General features: G+C 35.3%; 2 protein-coding genes across 5 annotated transcripts in view; one reads left to right on the forward strand and one right to left on the reverse strand.

The window, feature by feature from the left end:
- The window catches only part of LOC127847672 (E3 ubiquitin-protein ligase TRIM33-like), a 414,404-nt gene that overhangs the window by 207,067 nt on the left and 179,526 nt on the right, over positions 1–27,811 (reverse strand). The gene's annotated exons all lie outside the window — the stretch shown is intronic.
- On the forward strand, positions 991–5,500 carry LOC127847675 (uncharacterized). Its single transcript, XM_052379739.1, has 3 exons — positions 991–1,406; positions 1,880–2,895; positions 3,411–5,500. Exons 1-3 carry the CDS (start codon positions 1,075–1,077, stop codon positions 3,761–3,763), a joined length of 1,701 nt encoding a protein of 566 aa, XP_052235699.1. The 5' UTR covers positions 991–1,074; the 3' UTR covers positions 3,764–5,500.

The following is a 27,811-nucleotide window of genomic DNA, read 5'->3' on the forward strand; positions in this document are numbered from 1 at the left end:
GATAAGAAAAATAAAGGCATTACTTTTCCTACTAAACAATAGCAACATGAGTCACAGGATTATTTATGTTTTCTTTGAAGTTTTGGACTCTATAAATCTTTGGAAAAAATCGTTAAATATTAAAAATGAACACATTGTGCCACCCACAGCATCATGTCTGCAAAAGACGAAAATTAAGAAAAATACAGCATAGTTCTTCCATTATACTTTGATTTACTGCAGTTTCATGTTTGCTATTGGTAAACAATATATGCTTCTTCTAGCCAAGTTTGATGCATGTTTGACAAACACAGTGGTAGTAATTGCAGCAACATGTAGAAGCATATTTAAATCAAAAGTGGATCCCTTAATTGAGTTATACAGTTCACATAGTGGTGTAATATCGATTTACTCTTTTTGTTCGACCGTGTTATATTTTCAGGATCGGTCATGCATCAGTATATCCCCTGTAAGTTAAATTCACACTGTTAAAAAGTGTATTTTTGTGCTAGCTTTCAGCTAAATTTATTGTATAAGATTGCTCCCATCAACGTAAGGAGATACCCAACGTGCTTTCATATAAGTGGTCAGGTTGAAAAAGAACAACAGTATTGGGCGTATCATATACCAAGTGGTTTTGTTGAAAACTGTTTCAATGTAAAAATCAGTTTAATCATGTAAATGGAAAATCAAGACGTCTTTACTCTAGTTAAACTGTTAACTGATATAATTTTAGCAAATGTCTTTTCAAATATATATTTTATGAACATTATAATTGTTTATTTTATACCTTACATACACTTAAAAAAAAATTGTTCTTCAAATATTGCTTGAATTTCACTTTTTTACCTTAAAATGCTTTAAAGTGCTTTAATTTTGACTGCAGGTTTCTGAATGATCGTACAGACTTTGATTTTGTATGATAACATCCTACTCATATGATTTGATTATGCGTACTGGTACATGAGTTCAAGTACTGATAACACAAATGTGTATCATTAAACAGTAATAGATTAGATGATTTAAGCCACCAGTTGAAGGGGTGTAATTTAATGGGCACAGATGTCTTAAGAATATTTATAATAAAGTGAAAAGATGGCATTGTTTTCTCAGTCAAATGTGGGTAAAGGCTCTGATTCATTTACAGACTTTTGCTGTTCACCGTGTCAAGAGCACAAAATTGACCAGTGGGCCGAGTTTTACTGCGATAACTGTCTAAAATTTTATTGTGCAAAATGCATTAACTTGCATGGTCAGTTGTTTGGAAAACATGTGACATATGGAAGGGGAGACACAAGTAAGTGGCCAGTGTGCAAGGAAGTAGAGGATTTCATTCAGAAATGTGACCATGAAGACAAACGGCTAGAGATGTTTTGTAATGACCACAATCAGCTGTGCTGCACTAATTGTGCTTTCCTCAATCACAGGTAATTAGCACATGTATGTGCTTTCAAATATAATTGGTCCATGTTGTGTGAAAAAGGGGTTTAATGCTCGTGCATAAAGTGTCGTCCCTGATTAGCCTGTGCAGAGAATCAGGGACTACACATTTCGCTTTTATGCTATTTTTTTCAAGAAAGTCTCTTCTTAGCAAAAATCAAATTTCGACCGAAAATATTTGGAACAACACTTTAGGCACATGCATTAAACCCCTTTTTGACAGAGCAAGGTTCATTTGTTTTCATAAAAAGACCATTCAATCTATCATTATTTAGATCAATTTTTGCAAAGTGTTTATTGAAATTATAAATTGAAACTAAATTATTACATTCCATAGGTAACACTATTATCCCTGAAAAGAGCATTTTGAAAACAGGATAGATCTGATAAAGTGTTTACATATTTTTATTTCATGCTCATTTAGACCACATAAAAATATTGATGTATGGTTTCATTTCAGACAATGTGCTAAAGTAGTGCTTATATCTGAGTCAGTTAAAGGACCTTTGCTAGACTTGCAGCAACTATCAAGAAAGATTCGAACTGTTCTTGTAGAACTAAAAAAACTTCAGAATTATTGGGACACCAATATGCAGTCTTTGCAGGTTTTGTACAACAAACAATTACATGAAATAGGTCAAACACGCCAGAAAATAAATACAATTTTAGACGAGATTGAGAAGACAACATTGAAAGAGCTAGAAGATAAGATGACGAGTCTAAAAGCTTCGGTCAACACTAATGTGGACAATTGCAGCAAGCTTAAAAATGAACTGACACGACTCAGAGACACAATACATGACATTGTTGATAAGGGTAAAGCAGAACTCTCGTTTATTGCAAGTAAAAAATGTCTGGAAAAAATTAATCAGTCTGAAACATATCTGAAAGAGAACTTCGTTCAGGTAGAAAGTTCACTGACATTCCATGTTGACAGTGATTTTCAAGAGCACTTGTCTAAATTGTCAGGTCTGGGCAGGATTGTGGTATGTACTCAGGCTGTACCTCTGCCTGGTGCCCCAAACAAGGTATTGACTGTGCAAGGACAGTCAGAATATGATGTGAAGATACCAAGTGATACAACGAAGAGAATTGATATAAGTGCCATCTGTGTTCTCTCAAATGATCAGATCCTTGTTGCAGATCATGGTAATAAAAGAGTCAAGCTACTAGATCATCAATACCAGGTGGTGGGAAATTGTGATTTTAATGCTTGTCCAATGGACATGTGTATTATCACACCAAGTGAAGTAGCTGTTTCTGTGGTTGGCAATAAGACACATGGGGCTCAGTTTGTCTCGATTAATGATGGGCGACTGGTTAAGGGCAGGAAGCTAAAATTTAAACATCCATGTCATGGTATTGCTAATAATCAGCAAGACCTGTATCTCACCTCTGGTACTGCACTTTACAAGTATTCAATGAGTGGAGACCTGCTAAATAAGCTGTATGAGGATACATCAGACGATTTCGTAGGTAATATTATGTTGGGTATATCTGGGTATATTTTGATATAATTATAAGGAATTTTGAAATTTTAATATGCTGTTTACATATTTGCATAAAAGTCAAATTGTTAAGTAACTTTTGCATATTGCAGATAGTTATTTTTTCAAATAATAGAAATAATACTTTTACCCTATGAAAATGAAACCTACTCAACAAATGTCCTTCCTTTGCCAAGTGTTGTCTTGACTTATTTTCTACTGTTTATGAGTTGGTATTGGTTTTAGAGAATATCTTTAATAATTCCATAACAGTATTAATGTTAGCAAGCACTGACTATGTCAGTGAGTACATTTACTTACTTAGAAAATGATATTGATGAGTACGTCATGGGGTTTCAGTAAATAATCATTCGTTCATTGTAAGAAATATCATACTCTATTAATTAAAATAAATAGCTGGCATGAATAAGATGTTACCTTGTTTTAATTAAAATAATGATCCTGTAAATAATTAGCCACATTGATTCCAATCTCTTTTTACAGTAAATATGTGTGCAATGAGTCCGTCAGGTGACAAGATATTTGTCACAAACTCTGCACAGGGCAAGGTCATCACCCTGGCCAGAGATGGTACAGTCATCTGCACCTTCAACGACCTAGAATTAGTATGGCCGCGTGGTATACATGTGACAGCTCAGGGACAGGTGCTGGTCTGTGGACATTTCTCGCACATTATCCTACAGCTGGATGGTGAAGGCAAGAAGAAGATGGCACATCTTGTTACCTGGAGTGATGGACTGTTTGACCCAATGTCTGTCTGCTACAATAGGAGCTCATCATCCATCATTGTGGGTCAAAAAGATTGTGACAACATCCTTGTGTTTAAAGTTAAATAGTTTTGATTCACAAGATTATGTACATACATTTTGGAAAATGTACTTGCAACATGAATGCTACGCAACACCACATTTGTTTTAAGTGTTCTGTTTCATCTCATGATTCACCTGGATGATTTATTTTGTTCCCCAATAATGTAAGATCATAAATAAGTTTAAAAAAATTACTTTCATAAAAAAAATCATGACATCAAGGATATCTTATTAGGTGTTATTTTTAATTGTATAATTCTCCCTGGATGATTTATTATGTTGTCACGCACTTTAAAAGTAAGCTACCATCTGTTCCAAGGAATCAATTGAATCGCTCTGATGATTATTTTTCATTTGAATAGTATATAATCCGTGTATTTTTATGATTTTGATCTATGTCTTGGAAATGAGGAATATGTATATATGTAACTTACTTGTTTTCATTTGTGATGCTCTTAAATATGTTTATGTGATTGTTATGCAAAGTAAAATTAATAATAGGATGCAAATGAGGAGAGAACGTTTTACATTTTCAAGAAATGTTTTGTTTCATAGAGTAACAATTGATGTTGTGTACAGATTTCTTCCATTGCTGTTTTTAGATATTATTTTTTATGTAAATTTACATGTATTTAATGTATGTCAAACGTGTTATTGGTCGTTACCTTTCACGATATCGCCTATTCAGCACAACAATTTTCCAACTCGATTTTTTAAGGTTTTTAAGAAGAAGAAAAATCTTTGGTATAATGTTGCTTCTAAAGATATGCCATAATATTTGTTTTCTTAAAATAATCTTATTTTGAAATACTGTATTAAATATATCTTCACTACAAGATATGATAAAAGAGATATTAACCATTATTGAAGTTAGAACAGTTTCCCACTAAAAACAGAGTTATTTGCTTTTTATTTGGGGAACACTGTTTTAACTCAAGTTATAACAGTATTCCACCTAAGAATTGTTGTTGTTTGCCCATATTAAACGTGTGCAACACTGTTCCAAGTTAATTTATGATTCACACTTATTTAATTATGGCTGTTTATGAAATAAACCTTTTATAAACACTTAATTAAATGTCTGTTACACAAAACTCAAGATAATATATTTACACTGTGTTTGTTAATTTTGCAATTATTATGCTGCTTAAAAATGTTCAATTCAATTTCACATTCACCTTGTAGTTTTCAAGGAGTGGCAAGTGGAATGGATTACCAGAATCAAAAATTGAATTTTCACATTTACATTCACTTCAATATTGCTTAGCGGTAATAACTACTTTGTACATAAGAGACACTATTTTTTGTATTGTATTACCAAATTTGAAATATGGTAGTATAACTCATAAATATATTTTTTTATTACAATTGTTGCTTTCTTATTTTAAATGAATTGCCAGACCCGGTTGACTTGTTCATATTGTCAAAAATCTTAAACAAGCTAGCTACGCATAAACAACAAACTTAGATAAACATTAATAAATATATCAAAGTTGGCAAAATTGCTAATAAAAAATGACTGCGTGCGTGATGTATACTGTTGGATTGGCAGTGTATTTGCAAGTCTAAAACGGAAAATTTTAATCACCACTTAACTGTAAATGTTTATTACTATCAGATGTTATTTGGTTATTACTGACATCTGACACCAAGCTGTGTATTCTATATCCAAGTCGTAAAAGTGAAAGCGTATGCTATGGGCAATTCAAATTACTTGTAGTATTTGGTGAAACACTGTTAGTTTAATAAAAAGAAAATTAAATGGAAAATGATTTGGTTTTCATAACACTACAACATTTTTAATATCCCAATGGCAAATATTAAATCGAATATTCAAATAATTTTGCCATCCGTATTTAAATATCAGAATTTTTAGATGAAAATGTAACGTATGCTCAAAAACTTGGTCAACGTGTCCAATCTTAGAAAAGCCTTGTTAAAACTCTATATTTCACACTTATGACTCAATCTCAATTTAACTTGGTCAGAAAGCTAATCTTGACAATTTCAAGGCGGAGTTTCAATCTGGATCATGTGCATACCAAAATAAGGTCACTAGGTCAAATCTATAAAAAAAAAATCTTACCATGCTAGAGGCGACATTAATGAATCAGTCTTGATGAAATTGGGTTAGAATGTAAATATTGACACAACCAAGGCAATTGTTTGAATCTGGGTCAAGTGGGTCAAAACCAGAAGGATAAGGTTTCTACAATAGATGAGCGCTTCAGGGTCATCAGGGCCCTCTTGTGTGAATATGCATGGTTAGTGCAAATAGCAGATAGCAGATATCACAGACTTACACAGATAATTACATCATGGCACATTTGTACGTTGTGTCATGAACAGGTTTCTGTGAATCACAATACAACATCTGAGATTGTTGATTATACCATGTGGAATTGCAAGACGTTATTTTGTGTGTCTAGGTATTTGTTGCAGATTTATGTGCCTGTGAACTCGGGCACTTATTCAATAAATAGAATATTTTAGTTTTTTATGTGTGATCAATGTGAAGAAGTTAACACGATTCTGATATAAGCTTTACTTATACTCAAGTTTAGCGCCTGCCTTTGTTGTTTTAAGGGAAGAGTTTTACCTGTTATACCATTCTGGTTTTCAATGAGAATCTCTGAATGTTGTTAATAGACAGATAAGTAATTTTAAATATTAATGTTTGTTTCTCTAGATAAAGGAAATTGACATTTTGTCATTGATCAATATAAATGGGCCTCGTTCTGGGAAAAGGGGGGGCGGTTTGATGCACGTGCATTAAGTTTCTTCTCAGATTAGCTGTGCAGTCTTTTACTGGTTTCTTGTCAAGAAGAGTCTTCTTTTAAACAAAAAAATAACTAAAAGAGGAAAGTGTTGTCCCTAATTAGACTTTGCAGACTGCACAGGATAATTTTGAACGACACTTTACGCACATGCTTTAAGCCCTGTTTTCACAGAACACGGCATATTGTTGTCAAATTCAATTCCAGGGTATACACATGCTGTATCTGCCAAGAAACGTTTTCTGACCTGTAAAATTTCCGATGTCACCTGAGAATATACGACAAGATAGCCTACACCTGTGACATGTGCCCATTTATGGTTAGAATAATTAAACATGGAATATGTGCAAAAGGTTGGCTAGACATTTTAGGCTTTGGATGGATAAACAATATTTGGTTTATGTCTAATAAAGAATTGTAATTTAGGCGCACTTTTAAGATTTAAAATTCTCAGGGCAATGCACATTTTTGCACATTTGTGTTGTTGTAGTGAGGTGCTTTCTCTATGGAGGATTGTCCTAACAAAATTTATTTTTGTCCTTTTTTATAAAGATATCATCAATTTTGATTTGATCATAGTTACTAGATAAATATTAGCATAATAAGTGGGGATATATTGTTGTTTAAGTATGTTGCCATATTTACATGAAATATTATTGATATCCCCTTGTAACCTCACAATTGGAAAACGAGGCTATATGCATGTGCGTTAAGTGTTGTCTCAGATAAGCCTGTGCAGTCTGCACAGACTTATCAGGGACAACACTTTCCACTTAAATTGATTTTTTTCTGTCTCTTCATAGCGAAAATCGAGTTTAATCGAAAAGTGAAGTGTTGACCCTGATAATACTGTGCACATAGTCGGCACATAATTATCAGGGATGACACGTTATGATTTTATGGAAGTGTTTGTTGTAAAGAAGTCTCTTCTAAATGAATATCCAATCCAATCTAGGCGGAAAGTGTTGTCCCTGTGCAGACTGCAGAGGCTTATCTGGGACAACACTAAACATATGCATTAATCCGAGTGTTATACTAAGCAAAGCTCAACTATATTCTACGTTTGTGCAGGTGTTTGGAGAGAGGAAGCAGTAAATCAGCCACCTAGAGGATCATGAGCTGGCGAATGACTCATATATGCCTGGACACATCCTATGTCTGCTTTTTATGCACGAGTGATTTCCCAGGCTGGTCTTGCTAGTAAAAATTCTTAAAACTAATCACTTTCCCACGCAGGACCAAAATCAAAATGCATTCAGCATAAAACCAGAACAGCCGACAAGAAGCCTCTTCATGCTTTATGCTGTTTGCTGCTAAACCGTATCTTAGGGATGGAAATTAAATCTTAAACATTTGAATCTATTTAGAAAAGTTTTTAATTATGCCCCCTTCCAAGGAAAGGGGGTATATTGTCTTGCTGACGTCGGTCGGTCTGTCATTCGGTCAGTCAGTTGGTCGGTCGGTCTGTCTGTTGGTAGACCAGTTTTTTCCAATTAATAACTCGTCATCGAATTTACTCTTACGCTTCATACACATATTATTTTCCATGAAACATTGTTTAGTCATTCAAGCATACCATATTAGAATATCTGTTTGAATGGACTATACAATGTCTGTTGACTTGACACACGTGGAATATACTCCGTCTGTTGACTTGAGACACATGTAATATACTTCGTCTGTTGACTTGATACACATGGAATATATTCCATCTGTTGACTTGATATTCATGGAATATACTCTGTCATTTGACTTGACACATGACATGTAATCAGTCTGTTGACTTGACACACATTGAATATACTCAGTCTGTTGACTTGATATCCATGGGATATACTCTGTCTGTTGACTTGATACACATGTAATATACTCCATCTCTCGAATTGACACACAAGGAAAATACTCCGTCTGTTGCCTTGATACCAATGGTATATACTCGGTATGTTGACTTGATACACGTCGAATATATTCCATCTGTTTACTCGATATCCATGGTTACGTATACAATCCGTCTGTTGACTTGACACACGTGGAATAAACTCTGTCTGTTGATTTGATACTAATGGAATATAGTCCGTCTGTTGACTTGATATCCATGGTATATACTCCGTCTGTTGACTTGACACACATGGAATATGTACGGTCTGTTGACTTGATATCCATGGAATATACTCTGTCTGTTGACTTGATACACGTAGAATGTACTTGGTATGTTGACTTGATATCCATGGAATAGTCTCGGTATGTTGACTTGATACACATGGAATATACTCGGTATGTTGACTTGATACACATGAAATATACTCTGTCTGATGACGTGCCACATACGTCATATATACTGTCTGTTAACTTGATACATATGGAATATACTCTGTCGGATGACTTGACACACACGGAATATACTCGGTATGTTGACTTGATACACATGAAATAAACTTCACATGTTGACTTGAAAAACACGGAATATACTCGGTCTGTTGACTTGACCTACATGGAATATATTCTGTATGTTGAACTGACACACATGGCATATACTCCGTCTGTTGACTTGATACACATGGAATATACTCGGTTTGTTGACTTGACACACATGGAATATATTCTGTCTGTTGAACTGACACAAATGACATATACTCAGTCTGTTGACTTGATATCCATGGAATATACTCTCTCTGATGACTTTGTATACACGGAATATACTCTGTCTGTTGACTTGACACACGTGGAATATACTCCGTCTGTTGTCTTGACACACGTGGAATATACTCTGTCTGTTGACTTGATACACGTTGAATATACTTGGTCTGTTGACTTGATATCCATGGAATATACTCTGTCTGTTGACTTGAAACACATGGAATATACTCTGTCTGGAGACTTGATATCCATTGAATATACTTCGTTTGTGACTTGAACACATGGAATATACTCCGTCTGTTGACTTGACACACATGGACTATACTCGGTCTGTTGACTTGACACACATGGAATATACTCCGTATGTTGACTTGATACACATGGAAAATACTCTTTCTGTTGACTCGATACACATGGAATATACTCTGTCTGTTAGCTTGATACACATGGACTTTACTCTGTCGGTTGACTTGATACATATGGAGTATACTCTGTATGTTGTCTTAATACATATGGAATATACTCTGCCAGTTGACTTCACACTCATGGAATATACTCCGTCTGTTGACTTGATACACATGGAGTATACTCGGTCTGTTGACTTGATATCCATGGAATACACTCTGTTGATTTGATACACCTGCAATATACTCCGTCTGAATACTAAATACCCATGGAATATATTATGTCTATTGACTTGATACACATGGACTATACTTTGTCTGATGACTCGATACACCTGGATTATACTTTGTTTGTAGTCAATGGTGATTTAATACAAAGGCATATAATCAGCTGCAGCATCAATAATACTATTGAGCAATAAAAATAGCATCATGAGGCAGTTTGTACTGATCTCAACGGGTCTTTATTTATTATTTTGGTTGGTAGATTGTGCATTCTATCAGAAGAATACTGCTGATAATATAATATATGTTTTGTAATTGAGTCCTGCTTTTGGAAAACGGGGCTTAATACTTGCGTGTGTAAAGTGTCAACGCAAATCAGCCTAAGCAATCATGCTTATCTGGGACTACACTTTCCGCTAGTCTGGTAAAGCTTTTGTTGAGTTGGCAGTTACCTTTTATTTGTTGGGATCTCAAATACTTAGAATAGTCAATCCACGAAATCAACAAAAATTAATGATGATTTTAAAGTTAATTTTATGGTTTTGGTCTATGACAAAAAATTATGTCAAAACCGTAAATTTTACTGTAAAACAATTTTATTTATAATGCACAATTATTGTAGCATTATGGATGATGCAGCTGATTATGCCTATATCATTAATCCACATTTACTACAGTTAATACTTGTTTTGTACAATAACATTCACATTCCTTTGCCACACGGCCTCGCTGCGAAAACACAGAGAAGTGCTTCAAGTGTGCCCTGTGCGGGAAAGCCTTCGTCGAGTGCGCAAAGTTTCATCGCAACCAAATAACTCAGACTGGTAAGAAAGAGTTCCAGTGTACATATTGCAATAAGTCATTTGGGCTCAAGCATATTCTCCTGGCGCAAATATAAACATTCACACCAAGTACAAGCCCTGGGAATGCAGCATCTGTCGACGAAAATTTGGACATAAGATGTGCCCTTACGGGCATTTTAAAGGGGTTCTAAGTTGAATACTTGTAAACCTGTTAAGTGGTTGAGTCAGAAGTTAAGTATATTGATTACTTGAGCTGCGTTCTGGGAACACTTAGCTTAATGCGTGTGCGTGACGTGTTGTACAAATTAGCCTGTGCTGTCTAATATTACTTTTTTTAAACCTGCAATGGAGATTTTTTTTACAGCCATTTGGAATTTTGCAGTTGTTTCCTTATTGGAAAAGTGCCGTTTTCCCGTACTTTATAAACAAGAAAAAACATCGCTGTACCACTTTTAATGACTCATAACTTTATTTATTAGTGTGTTTTTGTGTGTTAATTAACGATGTTTAAAAACAGAAACCTTTCAGTAACGCAACATTTTCATTTAAAATTAGTTTGCAGATAAAGCAGAGCAAACTTTAACAGTTTGAATTAAGTGTTCTGAAAGTACAGGGTAATATTGCACAGTGACCTATCATAATAGGGACCTATTGTCGACGATTTTGTTTACATTAAGGACAATACTCTATGATAACGTTGCACTCGTGCGCTCCAAGTACTTAGATTAAGTACCATTGCTATCATTTTAAATAAAGACAAATAAATGTTGAAAATAAATGTATTTCAAAAATTTTACTTCAACTAAAATAATCACAATTTATCCATATTCAATACATTGTATTAGTCCTCTTCATTAGAAATCCACATACATGGCAAATTTAAGCAGATGAATGCACAAGTGTAAACACAACACTTTCATTTTTGCCATAAAAAATACTGTCTCTTTCTCCCGATTTACATTAAATGTTGCATGAGATCTTACATAAGTACTGTGCGCACACATCGCATCATATATATAGATGTTTATTCAGGAAAAAATATACACAAATACATCATATACACATGTTCAGTGGAAATATCCCCGTCCCTATTGGACGTTTATTTCATCAAATCTTTTTATTATAACATATATGCAGAAATTTCTTTGATACTTCAAACAAAAGGCGAACGTATGTGTTAATGAGATTCTTGATCACGTGTGTGTTCTCAAAAGAAGAATGACTAATGGAACAAAAACTTTTTAAATTGTAAGTAGAAGTTATAAAAAAGTTTAAATAACTGTTTAAGTTTGAATAAAATATCTTAAGTTAATCAAATTATTAAGTTAAGTTGGCCTAATGTACGGAATCCGGATAGTGCCATTTATAATCTCGCCCTTCTTTCATCAAGGGCGACACTAGACACACGAAGCGATACACGATATTTTGCGCGACAGTCGTGGCGACGCACGATATATTTAACACGATATATCGCCCTTGTGTAGGTAGCCCAAAAGGCGATATACCGTTAAATATATCGTGCGTCGCCGCGACTGTCGCGCAAAATATTGTGCGTCGCCACGACTGTCGCGAAAAATATCATGCGTCGCCGTGACTGTCGCGAAAATATCGCGCCATGCGAAATATATCGTGTAACGCTTCGTGTGTCTAGTGTTGCGTTTAAAGGGCGACGTACGAAACATGAAGCGACGCACGATCTTTTGCGCGACAGTCGCGGCGACGCACGATATTTGTACTGTTCAAATATCGCTGTAATAATATTGCCTGTCGACTGTCGCGTTTTTAAACGGTTTTACCGTAATGTTAAACCATTTATTATCAATATGCCTGCCCTCGACACACTTATAAAATATTATTTTAAAATTAGTAAACTGAGTACAAATTAATTACTTTTCATAATAATTTTGATATATTTGACAAGGATATATGTTTAACTCTATTCAGAAATTTGAACAATGGGGTAAAATGTCTGTCAAGTTTAAGATAATATATCATTATAATCTGTATCCCATCCAATAGGATTGCAAATTTGTAGATAACGTTTAACGTCAAGTAAGAAATCAATATGAAACCAGAAGATTTCTTTTAAGCACATGTGTAATCATCATTTATAGGTTATCCAAATTATTGACGAGTGACATAAATGTCCAGTCTATAGATACTTTAATTAGACAGTATTTTTGTTGCTGGTATTGTTTTACCTTTAAAATACCTTTTATAATGCTTTATCAAAAAAATTATCTGCATAAATAAAACTGCATACATGTACAGTGCAAGCAACAATTTTATAATATTTATATTGGCTAACTAAAACGCTTTTGAAGGGCACACAACGTTTGTTTCATATTGCTTAACATGGTTCCAGATATATTATAAATGATGATTATATAATTATATTCAGATAAAGTTCACACTGTTACGAGTGTGCATGTCTAATATGCATGTCTAATATGATTTAAACAAAAAGCACGTAATGCACGTTGAACCGTAGAATCGAACAACTAATAACTCAAGCTCGGGAACCCAGTGTTATATTTAAAATCGTTATTCCACGCGATTTTGCTATCATCAAATGTACGTTTATCGGCGACGCACGATATATTTAATACGATATATAGCCCTTGTATAGGTAGCCCTAAAAGCGATATATCGTGTTAAATATATCGTGCGTCGCCGCGACTGTCGCGCAAAATATCGTGCGTCGCCGCGACTGTCGCGCAAAATATCGTGCGTCGCCGAGACTGTCGCGAAAAATATCGTGTATCGCTTCGTGTGTATAGTTTCGCCCTTGCTTAATGAAGGGCGAGATTATAGATGGCACTATCCGGATTCCGTACTAATGCCTAATTTTGCCTATTGCAATACAGTACTCTCCTTTTGTATGTTAATATGGCGCTCTGTCATAGACCATTTTATTAGTACCCAGTTCAAATACCGCAGCTTGAACATTTTTTTAATTGATCTTTTAGCGTGTTTAAGTGCTTATCTTTTGATTGTTGCCTCCAAAATGTTGCATCAGATTTTTATCTGGTACAAATTCGGGGCCGGTATTCGCCCCATTCATAACGGAAAAGGTATATATATATTTTTCCGAACTGGGACCTAAAATTTCCCAGTTGAATGTCTCCAAAAAGCAAAACAAAAATATTTTTTGTATATCTCAACATTAAGGTCATCTCCAATCCAGCTCTATAAGTTTAACCTTAGTAACTTTAATATTAAAAACACTTTTATTCTCAATTTTGAAGCATTTGTTAGCAAAACAACAAACATACTAATTTTTCCAAATCCAAAGGGACCTGGCCCTATTCCCCAAATGGTTGAAAAACACTGTGCATGAGGTGCTTGTGCAATGAAAACAATTATACGAGCCTCCTTGTGAGAAAACTGGGCTCAATGCATGTGCGTGAATATCGTCCCAGATAAGCCTGTGCAGTCCTCACAGGCTAAATAGGTAGACTCTGCTTTTATGAAATTTCATTTAAATGATATGTCTTCTGAACAAACATCTAGTGTAGGTGCGGACTGCATAGGCTTATCTGGTACTACCCATTACACCCATGCATTAAGCCAAGTTTTCCCAAAATGAAGCTCAAAAATATAGATTATAAATTAATTTCCTTCATGTCCAATGCTTGACACCATGAGTTCCCTATTGTTTTAGATTTCACTACAGACAGGACAGGCTGCCAATGTTCTGAAGAGATTCAATGAAAACTGGTGGTGAGTTGAAAGTAACGGTTGCTATGTCTACGCGCTAGTCAATCACCTTGCTGGTGTTGCTGCCACGCAACCAGAATGCAGGATGAGGAGTATTTTGGACATTATGGTAATCTGGTATGGTGTTTTATTTATTTATTCGTATGCATGTCCCCTCTACAGGGATTGAAACTTACTTGTTATAATCAGTTGCCAGCATGGGCAACAATCTTTAATATTTTGGTTATAATACTTTCTTTGCATAAAACAATAGATAAATAGAACAACAACACAGCTGATATGAAGCAATTCCAATTCATTACGTCCTATTATGATTCTGAATTGAAGTATGTCATTAAATTTGTCTAACTAAATTAAAATAATTAAATCTTTTATTTATGCACAGTGGCAAGTGTTTGTCTTTTGTCAATGATTGATGGCATGGTTATTAAATAAATGAAATTTATGTCCCACAAATAATGATGATTTTACTGAAGCCTCATCGTCATTTGAAAGGCTAATCAGGAAAGACACTTTATGTCTTAATGCTTTTTTTCTTTTTAAAGTAAGTCTCTTCTTAGTGAAAATTCAGTTAAGGCGGAAAATGTTGTCCCTGATTAGCCTTTATAAGCAGGTTTAAACTGCACATGCTAATCTGGGACAACACTTTACGCGAATGCATGTAGCCCCTTTTTCCCAAAGCTTGGACCATATCCATTTCTTGCAGTTGATTCTGGATGTTGGATGTGGAAAAGGAATCCTGAGCATGCTATGCGTGAAGCACGCACGTCCGAAACATGTGAGTATTACTGAGATGTGCTATGGGCATACAGTGCTTAATGCATGTGTATGTGAAACATGCACGTCCAAAACACGTGAGTATTACTGAGCCCCGTTATGGGGAAACGGGGCTTAATGTTTGTGTGTGAAGCATGCACGTCCGAAACACGTAAGTATTATTGAGCCACGTTATGGGAAAACTGGGCTTAATACATGTGCGTGAAGCATGCATGCCCGAAACACGTAAGTATTACTGAGCCACGTTCTGGGGAAAACGGGGCTTAATGCATGTGTGTGAAGCATGCACATCCAAAACACGTAATTATTACTGAGACTCGTTATGGGAAAACATGACTTAATGCTTGAGTGTGAAACATGCACGTCCGAAACACGTAAGTATTACTGTGCATTGATATGATAAAACTGGGCTTAATTCATGTGTGTGAAGTGTTGTCCCAGATTAGATTGTGCAGTCCACATAGGCTGATCAGGGACAACACTTTCTGCTTTATGGTATTTTTCGTTTTAAAGAAGTCTCTTCAAAATGATACAGTCTAGGCAGACTTCACAGGCTAATCTGGGAGGCCCTTGCTGTCTTACCTTGATTTTATTTAACGACAGACTTCTTGTTAACAAAAAAATACCAAGAAAGCAGAAAGTGTTGTCCCTGATAAGCCTGTGCGCATAACATATGGATTAGGCCCTGTAATCCATGAGAGAGGCTCATATCAATATCAACCTTTATAGCATGTTCGTGTAGATATTTGTCAATCCCAACCTTTATAGCATGTTCGTGAAGATATTTGTCAAACTGTCTTTATTTTAGCTTCTTCAGATGAAGTTAAAATTTAAAAAATCCAGTAATATGTACATGAAAACTCCCAAAGAACTCGAGTTATGAGCCATCCTTTATTTTTATGAGCTTGTTTTAAGGAATATCCAATGTATTAAACAAAAATAATTTAATACTTACACAATCAAAAGCTCATGTTTACATGTACATGCTTACGAAAAGGCTTTTCAAAAGGCTTTTCATATGCATTTAAAATAATTATCTAGAAATATGTGTTCATATTGTAAGATTCATGAGACGAAATACATGACAATGTTTTTTCAAAATAATTAGTTGGTATTACATTATCTTGTAACTTTGCAATCGGCAGAAAAAATGGGCACATGTATACAGCTGTAATCAATCATAATTCTAAAAGATGCAATCGCATCCCTTTGATTTTATCGAACAATGAAAGTTCAGCGAGATAACCATAAAGCCCTCACCTAAGTTTACTGAAAACTGATTGTTGACATTTAACACAGTGATCCATTTATTGACCCACTAGATCCAGATTTAAACCTGGCATTGGTATTGTCAAGATCAACCACTGATAAGTTTTATCAAGATTGAGTCATAACTATAGTTTCTAGACTGGTTAACAAGGTTATTTTCTAAAACATTCAACCTAGTTTTTGGACACACGTGGCCCTAATCTTACTTTAATTAGATATTGTCAAGATAAACATTCAGATATGTGACTTCTGAATTGATTAACAAGCTAAATGTTGACAATGTATTACAGGACACACAATTGACTCTTGCTTAGCCTCAGTCAATATGACTTTTTATCAGTGAATATCAGATAATATACAATGACCCTCTAGTACTTGTATATTGTTCATATCAGTATTTGCACCCTGTTCTTTCGAAATTAACATCTGACCAATAGATTATGTGTCATTCAAGATTTCAGTTTGCGAATCATATGTTTGGAGTGGTAAGAAATCGACACTCTTGTATTGCATGTTACAGGCATCTTTCTTTTACGGAATTTTTCTTAAAACCTCTACTTTTGAGAGAATGTTTCACCCCTGATCAAATTCTAAAATTAGCTTTGCATAGCCATATGAGGTTGACCTTTAGGTCACCTTCTGACAGCCCAGCAATCAACCAATCAGATCTTTGCTTTCATGGCTTGAAAAAAGAAATTGAAAAGAAAGATAAGAAAGTATCCCAATATATAAGTGTTAAGTGTAAAGAAGAATGTTCAAGCAAATAAAACAACAACAACGGATTCATAGATGTATTGATTTAAAAAAACACATTTCATTTTATGCAGTTTTATCAATAATTGCTTAATAATTATATAATACAAATAAAGTTTCCAACTTTTTGTTATGGCATTGCCGCTTAATTTCACAATTTCATGGGCCTAGGTTCTAGTCCCTGAATTGTAAAAAGGCCACAGAGTATGACAAATTAAATACAACACATTGTTTCATCTCTCTGTGCCTTTGATGGAGAGAGGTCCCTGCTGAACCCCTTTATACCTGTGAAGGACCCTCTTTTTTGACTCCTTTTCCAACCCTATTTACCTGTGATGGACCCCCCCTTCTCGATCCCTTTTTCCACCCTTTTTACCAGTGATGAACCCCTTTATCAAACCCTATTAACTTGTGAAGGACCCCTTTTCCCAACCCTAATTACCTGTAATGGACTCTTTTATGATCCCTTTTCCATCCCTATTTACCTGTGATGGACTCCTTTTCGTACCCCCTTTTCAAACCCTTATTTAACTGTGATGCACCCCTTTTTGGACCATTTTTTCAAACCCCTATTTACCTGTCATGGACCCCTTTTTCAAACCCTATTTACCTGTGACCTATTTACCCCTTTTGGATCTTCTATTCAGCCCCATGTACCTGTGAAGGACTGATTTTTAAACCTATATTTACCTGTGATGGACCCCTATTCTGGCCCCTATTTACCTGTTTTGAAAAGAGCGCCCTGCTCCAGGAGAAACTGAGCCACCTCATGATGTTCATCCATCAGTGCGTAGTCTAGTGGAGTGTACCTGAAATGATAGGTAATACACCCATCAGTGCATAGGCCAGTGGAGTGTTCCTAAAATGGAAGGAAATCAATCAGTCAATGGGCCCATTCTCATGATCATTATCATTTATTGGAAGGCAACAATAAGATGAACAAAAGCATGGTCATGCAGGACAAGATTAACTTTGCGCAAAGAGACAGTTTGTCCATCTTAGTGATTGACAAAAAGAAGAATACTAAAAACAAGATTGAGAAAACAACAAGATTCTAAGTCGTATTCTATCAGCTGCTTCACAGCGTCCAGGTGACCTGTACTACATACCCAGTGTAGGGCAGTCATCCTCTGTAAAGAAAATGGTCAAACACTTGGTTTCAATTTGTTTACAAAAATATACTGACACACTGTGGGAAATCAGGGAGTAATCATGCTGCAGGTTATTTTTTTTAGCAAATGGGGCTTAAAGCATGTGCATTAAGTGTTGTCCCATATAAGTCTGTGTAGACTGCACAGGCTAATAAAAGAAGACACTCTCCACCTAGACTGGATTTTTGTTAGGATAAGACTTCATTTAAATAAATATTTCAATAAAAGGGGAAAGTTTCACTGTATGCATATGCATTAAGCGCAGTATTCCTATAATATGTCTTATATACTGTTACTCCTTTGGCTTAAGTGGCATTAACTCCTAATTAACATTTCAAGAAGTTGAGTTCAGTTAAAATCATGTTTGTTTTATCTTTAGTGGTATGTTGTATGAATTGTTATGTTTTGTATAGGCAATTGGTAACTTGCCTTGAAAAAAGGTCTAGATAAAAGTTACAATCTGGAGAACAGTTTAAGATATGCATAAATATTAACAAAATAGTTTGTGGATGTTGAAATATAGAAAATTAGATTTATATTCTCAAAGCACTTGACATCAATTACTTAAATCAATAATCAGGGGCCAATGCAAATGTTGCCATCCTATCTGCCTTATTCTGATTCCAATTTTGCAAACCAAATCATGTTAGATCATCCTAGAAAATTAATATTTTCTGTGTATGATCAATTCACAAAATGAATATAAAACTTTAGCTACAAGCCTGTCACATTACAAACTACATTAAAAACATATTTCTCATTAGCCTATTACGCTTCTTGGAAAGACTGTGACATTCCACACCACATTTTTCAGTAAGCTTGTGAAATTTAAAACCAGGATTGTCGCTAGTTTTTGGAATTAAGTTCAGCCTTTTATCCAAGGCCAAGGTTACTCAAAACGTTAACGGCCAGTTGAGGTATTACAGTTTTTAACTTAAAACCCTTATAAATTTAGAAGCAATTTTAGAAGCAATTATATTATAAATTAATTATAAAAGCAATACTAGAATCAAACAAATATACATTATTGAGCATACATATTTTTTTCACTAACATATACATAAAAGGGTTAACAATTTAGTTGCATCAATAACTTGATCCAAAACTCAACGGCTATTCGCTTGAATTGCAGTTTAAGTTTGAGCAAACACGCCCTGTAGTTCGGACACTTAATGAGTACTTACCTCACAGTCATTTGCGTTAGGGTCTGCCTTGTGCTCCCGGAGTACTTACATACAGTTAACATATCCCCCATAGGCTGCACAATGTATTGGAGTTCGCCTGTGGAGAGAAAAACCTCAGTATATTGCAAATGCTACATGTGATTAGATAGTGCAGTCTGCACAGGTTTATCAGGAAAAACACTTTATGATTGATTTGGATTTTCTTTAACATAAAACCTCCTTTAAACAAAAATTTTGTAAAAGCGGACATTCTCTCTCTGACTGCACAGGCTAATCTGGGACGCCAATTTACACAGATGTTTTAGCAAAGTGATCCCGGAATCAGGCTCAAAATAGTGTACGTTTTTGGACCAGTAATTTTAAAGAATTATGAAGATTTTAGTACTCAAAAATCAAATCAAAATAAACGAGCTGGTCTTAAAATGCAGGGATCTTACTTAGGTTCAGATTTTTGCTGGCAACAGGTTATGTTGAGCTTGGCTATGAAATTGTTTCTTTTGCCATCCTTCCCCACCTGGGATTTAAGCAGGGCTGTAGTTAGTCATAGGCATTAGTATGCGCAGTAGGTTAACTGACTGCTGAGATATAGCTGAATTACTGTTTAAACCGCAAACAAATCTGAATGAATGAAATAAATCAAAATTGAAATAATAATGCTTTGCTATACTTATTATGGGTTTTATTCCTGGCATCAAGTAGGCTTTGGAAATAAAAACTTGGCGGTACCACCAAATATTCTATATGAGCCAAGCTCTGTGAAAATGGCGTTTAATGCATGTGCATAAAGTGTCGTCTTAGATAAGCGTGTGCAGTCTACACAGGCTTATCAGGGACGACACTTTCCACCTAAAGTGGATTTCCTTAAAGAAGAGTCTGTCTTGAAATGAACATTTTAATTAAAGTGGATAGTGTCGTACCTGATTAGCCTGTGCAGTCTGCACAGGCCAATCTGGGAAGACACTTTTTGCACATGCACAAAACCCTCTTTTCACAGAGCGTTGGCTCATATGAATTTGTGTTATAAAATGTTTTTAATGTTTTGCAGAGTCACAACACTTCAGCGAGTGCAACATTAGGCATGGCAAAGCCCTCACTGAACACAGGTTGGTTATTTCCAATGTCGATGTATCAAACCTTAGCATATGTATATATGATGTAACGATTTAATTGTAAGTATTAAAAACAATTGGTTTATGGTGTATCAGTGACAAGCAATTTATATTATTCATGAACAATTTATACGAAATCCTAATGGAAAATTAGAATCAATCTTTAAAAAAGATTATGTTTTTCTCAGATGACTGCATGAAATTCCAAATTGTAGGTACCCAAGAAAAAACATATATCTCAATTTTTAGCTCGGCGTTTTTGAAGAAAACCCGAGGTATTATTATAGCCAGCTCGTCGTCCGCCGTCTGACGTCCGCCGTCCGCGTCGTGCTATAACCTTAACATTGGCTCTAAAATCAAAGTGCTTCAACCTACAACTTTGAACCTTCATATGTAGATGCACCTTGATGAGTTTTACACGCCACACCCATTTTGTTGTCACTAGGTCAAAGGTCAAGGTCCCTGTGACCTCTGAAAAAAAATGTGACAAGCTTTCATTTATTCGGAACTGCACCCGTAGCGGAGCGTGGCACCCGTTATGCGGTGCTCTTGTTACTTCATCTACCTGTCCAGCTGTATTAGTTGGATATAATATTGAACAAACTTCAGTGAGTTTTCTAGCCATTTTGGGAAAAGGAGTCTGGTCAAATAGGGATTTTTTATATAGATTAAATGGCAATTTTTATTTTTTTAAGCGACAAAATGGACCAAATTCGGATTTGTTTTTCAACAAATGATAGTATGTTTTGTTTAGTTACAGCGCGTGATTTCAGTGTATAAGGTCCGCCCTCAATTATTGCAGAATATCCGATTTTCTTCTTTGTTTATATGAAAGTGTACTGTATCATGCATAAAATGCACAATTTCTACGAGGATAACATCGATGTTTTCATCTTCGAAGTAACTGTCAACGATTTTATCGTGGACGAGTACACATTACGGACCGATAAGTATGCTAGGTATAAGCCATTGATAGTATCGATTGATATTGTCTCGTGACTAAACCGAGAGTGGTCGTTTTTTTCGCGCTTCGTTAAAAATTGAAAACAAATATTGTGTTTGAGTGATAACCGAGCTCTTTAATGACATATTATCGTTCAAAACGTTGGAATAATATGTGGCTATGTAAGCTGTGTGAGATATAATGCCAAAAAATCAGGGAAGTAAGAGAAAAGAACGAAACAGCAGTGGGAATAATGACGGTATAAACAAACAATGTAAACAAAGAGGCCCGTCAGGAGATCTGGAAACATCAGTAAGTGACGTGCTTAGACAAGCTAACTCTGTTTTATATGCCAGTGATTCAGACATTAAAAAGCCAGTTGATAATTGTGAAGTGTTTGTAAGCGGAGGTAATAGTGTAAGCGACGTTCGTGGTAGAATGGCGAGCGATGGGGGGCAATCCTGCATCAACGCTCTGACTAAAACCATACAGTTACTCGTTCAACGGATAGCATCAATGGAAAAGAAGCTAGACGGAATCCAATCGTTAGAGAAAAAAGTAACAGACTTTGAAAAAGAGGTCAGGAAGGTGTGGATTGCAATTGAGGATCAGGCTAAGGCCACAGAGGAGCGGGTCATCCGGTTAGAAGACAGGGTAGAGTTGGCGGATATGGGCACTTCATTGATCTCCACCAGGGTAAGCGATTTGGAGAGGCAGTGCGATGAGCTGCATGATGAAGTAACTTATCCCCAGTCGCAGACCATGAGAAACAATCTAATATTTACAAATATTACGGAAGACAATGCGACCGGAAGTGAGCCAGCGGAAGCTGAGGGATCATATGAAGTCAGCTCTGAAGCTCTCCAAGGATATGGTGGACGGAATACGGTTTGAGCGAGTACATAGATCACCTAGCCATACGATTCCCGGTAAAACGAGGAACATTGTGGCAAAGTTCACTTATTTTCAGGACCGCGAACGTGTGCGAAAGGAGTGGAAGCAACTGAAGGGCACAAACTACCTCATGTTTGAGCAATTTCCGAAAGCGGTCTCTGACAAGCGCCGGAAACTGGTCAAACATATGAAGGAAGCCAGGGATCAGGGCAAACTTGCTTTGTTGGTGTATGACACCACGTACGTGGACGGTCAACCGGTCAGAAACTAGGGGGATGTGGGTGAGCTTTCCATTCTCTCGTGGAACGTGCATGGACTCTCGAAGAAGAAACAGCAATCTGCTCATTTTGTTAATATTATTGCTATTTCTGATATTTGCTTTTTATATGAATCGTGGACTAATTCTAATAGTAATGTTTCTTTAAATGGGTACACATCACATAACTTTTATCGGAAATTTAAAAACCGTAAAGCTAGGAGAAATAGTGGAGGTGTTATCTCGTTATATAAAGATCATTCGAATGATGGCATTAAAATAGTTAAAAAATTATCATGACACCATTACTTGGATTAAATTGGATCACATATTTTCCAATATTTATAAGATGTATATCTGTGTGGTGCGTATAATTGGGGTGAAGAATCCCCTGTCAATAATTGTGTTAATATTGATTTGTTTGATACTATTGAACAAGATATTTCTGATTTTAATTCTGTTTGATGTGTAGTTCTATGTGGTGATTTTAACTGTAGAGTTGGTAAAAAATGCGATTTTATCCTTTATGATTGTATAAATAACGCATTTGATGACCCTGACTATGACCATGATTGTACCCCCGTACGGGCCTCTGTCGATAATGTTCAGAATAGCCACGGTACTAAATTAATAGATCTTTGTAAATCTACCTCTCTACGTATTGCGAATGGGCGTATATTTAATACTAGTAACTACACGTTTTGTTCGAATAACGGTTGTTCTGTTATTGATTATCTTTTAATGAATGGACGTCATTTTTCACTGGTCAAGTATTTAACTATTGAACCATTAAATGAATGGAGTGACCACGCACCATTACGTGTTTCACTATTATGCCCAAAGCCTGATCAGAACGAGTATCCTAAGTGCGAAATTAAACATAAATGGAACGAAGAAAACGCGGAGCGTTTCCGTTCGGGTATTATAGGGTGCTTACCGCGTTTCAACATTATTACCCAAAGTATTGATATATGTTGTAGGGAATCTATTAAGAAAACGGTCGATGATTTTTCTGAAATCATTAGGTCCGTGGCTATTCCATTGTTTTCTAGGTGCTATCTTGTTAATGGCAAGCCTTTTTTCTCAACAAAAACTATTTCGGACGCACAATTCGGATTTCGTAAAGGGCATTCCACAGTAGATCCAATTTTTATTTTACATTCTCTTGTCCAGAAATATCTCAATGAAAATAAGAGACTCTAAGTCATATACGTTTACATGATGAAATGTTTTGATTCTATTTATAGAAATGCACTTTGGTTAAAAATGTTTAAAACAGGTATTGATGGAAAACTGCTAAGAGTTGTTAAAGACATGTATCAAAAAGTTAAATCTTGTGTCAAGGCATGTTCTACTTATTCTGAATATTTTAACTACGCTGTTGGTTTGAGACAAGGGGGGGTTATGTCACCTCTTTTGTTTTCATTATTTGTTGAAGATTTAGAGCTTTATTTGCAGTGTAATATTAATGCAGGCTTAAGTATTGATGATTTAACTTTGATTTTGTTATTATTCGCTGATGATATGGCTATTATAGGTAAAACTCCTGAAGAAACTCAGAGGCACTTAGATCTTTTGTTTTCATACTGTTGTTTATGGGTTTTAACTGTAAATACTGCAAAAAATGGTTTTTCGAAAACGCGGGGCATTATTAGCACATGAAAAATGGACCATTAATAGCCAACCAATCGAAACAGTTGATGATTTTAACTTTTAAGGTACTGTTTTTAACTACACTGGGAACTTTTGTAAAAACATTGAACATCTTAATGGAAAGGCCTTGAAATCCTTAAATGTTTTATTTTGTAAATTCAACGACTTTGGTCTTTCGCCAAAAACATTGTGTCAACTATTCGATGCATTCGTATCACCAATTCTTAGTTATTCGTGTGAAGTTTGGGGTTATACCAAATCCAAAGAATTAGAAAGAATACACCTTAAATTTTGTAAAATTTTATTAAGCGTAAGAAGTAATGCGTGTTCTGCTGCAGTGTACGGCGAACTGGGCAGATACCCACTGTATATTCACAGATACATAAGAATAATCAAATATTGGTTAAAAATCAAAGACAGTTAAAACATTATATTGAGAGTTGTGTAGAACGAGGCCCTTAAAGATTGTATTTGTGGGAAGAAACAATTGGGTCACGAGTGTAAAAACTCTCCTGAACGAATATGGTTTTGCGTACATTTTTGAAAATTACCAGTACTTAATAATAATGCTTTTCTTTCTGAGTTTAAATGCAGAGTCATAGACTGTTTTAAACAACATTGGTTTCACACACTTGAAAGTCCAGTTTAATTTTTGTACAAAAGAATTTAAAATATCATTTGAATATTAAAAATATTTAGATATCTTACCCAAAAGTCTCAGATTTTACTTCTGTAGATTAAGAATGTCATGTCATCCATTAAGAATTCAAACGGGTATGTTTAGTAATAACCGCATAGCTATGGGAAAAAGATATTGTATTTGTTGTAACTCACGTGATATTGAAGATGAATATCATTTTATTTTAATCTGCCCATGTTATACAGATATTAGGGAAAAAAACATAAAATCTTATTATCCCAAACGGCCATCAGTATTTTAATTCTTAAGCCTTATGAACACATGTAATAAAGATGTTCTCATTAAGTTGTCTTTTTTTGTGAAAGAAGCTCTGATAATTAGGAAAGCCATATTGAATATTGTTTAAATATCAGCTGAAATGTTATGTTCCGCGGGTTTTGTTGTTTGTTTGTTTATCTGATTTCTTGTTTGTTATATGTATATAATCCTCATAATGCAGTACCAGTACCTGTAACAACATGAGGTGAAATAGACATGCGTGCTTGTGTTTCCGCATTTAATGCATATATATCAATTGTTTTTTATTATTATAATGATCCGTATCGTCTCTACTTTATTATTCATCTTTCACATTTCTCTAGACGACTAAAGTAATAATTAATATCTACTCGTATACAGATGAGAAATATACGTGCCCGATTGTTAAATTTGTTGCCATAGTTTAATTTGTGTAATTTTGTAATTGTTGTTGCAGACATTAACAAAAATGTGCACTGTCTATCAATATTATTAGCATTTTCATCCACATGATATGCGTAAGATTTCACATAAATAAAAACAGCATGATACTCGATTGCCACCTGTCACAATATGTTTTAACATTGCGATTGTTTCCAACCACTGTCATGTATTATGTAATACGTTATGTACACTAATTATTATTGTACACCCACTTTCTTTTTCACGTGACCTTTTGAAATGTATAATATAACATGGCTAAGACAAAAGATTTACTACGTACACGTCGAAATAAAGTTCTGTTCTGTTCTGTTCTGATATTGATACGGGATTATTCACGCATGACTCATACACAACCGCTCGAATTTTCGCTGCTTGGGGTCATACTCTGATACTAGTCGGCTGCCGTGCAATAAACTGGTCCTGACCGGTTAAGAGACTGCAGCGAATGGTTCATCACACCTAATCGAGATAAGAATGTAATTAGAGTGTGTTAGCATGTGCACTGTGTAATCGATTTCATGACATTTTAGCAAACAGAATCGGACCGATTGTTTGAGATTTTCAATCTGTCTTTCATGACACCAATCAGTCTAGGACCGACAAAACCGAAAATAGTATGATCCCTGATTATAGTTATATGGCTCAAGGATAGGTGCCCCCCGGAAAACTGCCCCCTCAAAGATTTCTCGCTGGGCGGAGAACTGCCCCCTCATTGTTTTTTAATGGGCGTAGAACTGCCCCCTTTACTGTTTTTAGTGGGCGGAGAACTGCCCTCCTCCTGAAAAATAGGGGGCGGAGAAGTGCCCTCCTGTCAGAATTGAAGACCCGGAGAAGTGCCCCCTTAATAAAGAAATTGCGCGGCGAGTAAAGTCGATATATTGATCGAGTATTACAATGACAAAAAACGCCAATAACTTTCTTTCTAATGTGGTGAGAAAGTAAGCGAAATTTATGCAATTAATAAAAGGTATAAAACAGCAGATAATACCTGCATCGGCATCGACGTCGCCATATTGATAATAACGTGATTTTCTCCTTTTTGCTATTAAAAAGTTATCGCGGCTGAGTTATTTGATATTTTCCCTGTCAGTTAAATAAACAATTAGTATGCAATTTATAACATCCTTATGCACGCTGAAAACAATAATTTATTTGTTTATTTTCTCCAATAACGGATTTCGACGGTTCAATATAATAAAACCGTATGCGGCTTTCTTCAAAGGTAACAAGTGCTCAACAATTAAAGTCCGCCCGGTCTACCAATTAAAATATTAAAAGATCGCGGTGCTAATCGTTTACGGTAACACGTTCGCAGCCTGCCTAATTAGCTGCAAATCAAAGCAAAATGAAACCGATTTTGATTATGAAAATGCACGACACGCTTTGCTCAAAATGCAAACTGTTTTCCGTCAAATGTATAAAAATGCAAATTACAAAAATCAGTTTCCATATATTCTAGCTCCGGATTTTTTTCTTTAAGCAAAGTATGTTTGTATGTAACATCAATTACATAAACAACAAATAAATAAATTGATTATAAACTTGTCTTCACGTCGATTTTTTCATAAAATCCTTAATATTGCAAAACGTTGCAAAGTGGATGCCTATTTATACGGTTGTGTGCTAACTTATATATAGACGTCCATTTTGCATATTGAATTTAATTTTCATTCGTAAAGTTACGTTTTTTTCCCGCTTTTTTCAATTCTATCTTGTTGAGAACATTAATTTCGAATAATTGTTCTTTCATGAGTACTAAAGCGATATATGTACTCAGTTGAACGCCTATATTTAGTCACGACATATGTTCTGTATTGACACGCACGCGTTTCTTGCGTGGATCCGACTATGTTTCGCGCTTTTATTAAAACACGACTTTTACATGACATTCATGTACAGTGATGTGGATGATAAATGGAAATATACTTGTTCTGAAATTACATTGTTACCGGATAAAATGTGTACGGGTATAACGTAAAATTACCCTTAAGTATTGTTTTCATTACGTACTCGCCATAAGTAAATTATTGCTCACCATTTGCATTTTACTCCTCACCGGAAACCATTTATGTTTGAGTAACTGTTTGCGGTAAAAATGTGTGATGAGGATGCCCGACAGTTCATGTTTATTGAAGTTGA

This window comes from Dreissena polymorpha, chromosome 10 (genome assembly GCF_020536995.1).
Source record: "Dreissena polymorpha isolate Duluth1 chromosome 10, UMN_Dpol_1.0, whole genome shotgun sequence".
NCBI lineage: Eukaryota > Metazoa > Mollusca > Bivalvia > Myida > Dreissenidae > Dreissena > Dreissena polymorpha.

Excerpts from the sequence above, each read along its gene's own strand:
- LOC127847675 (XM_052379739.1), top strand. The coding sequence starts at position 1,075 with ATGGCATTGTTTTCTCAGTCAAATGTGGGTAAAGGCTCTGATTCATTT. Across the intron at positions 1,407-1,879 it reads TGTGCTTTCCTCAATCACAG|ACAATGTGCTAAAGTAGTGC; the intron begins GTAATTAGCACA and ends GTTTCATTTCAG. Across the intron at positions 2,896-3,410 it reads TACATCAGACGATTTCGTAG|TAAATATGTGTGCAATGAGT; the intron begins GTAATATTATGT and ends CTCTTTTTACAG.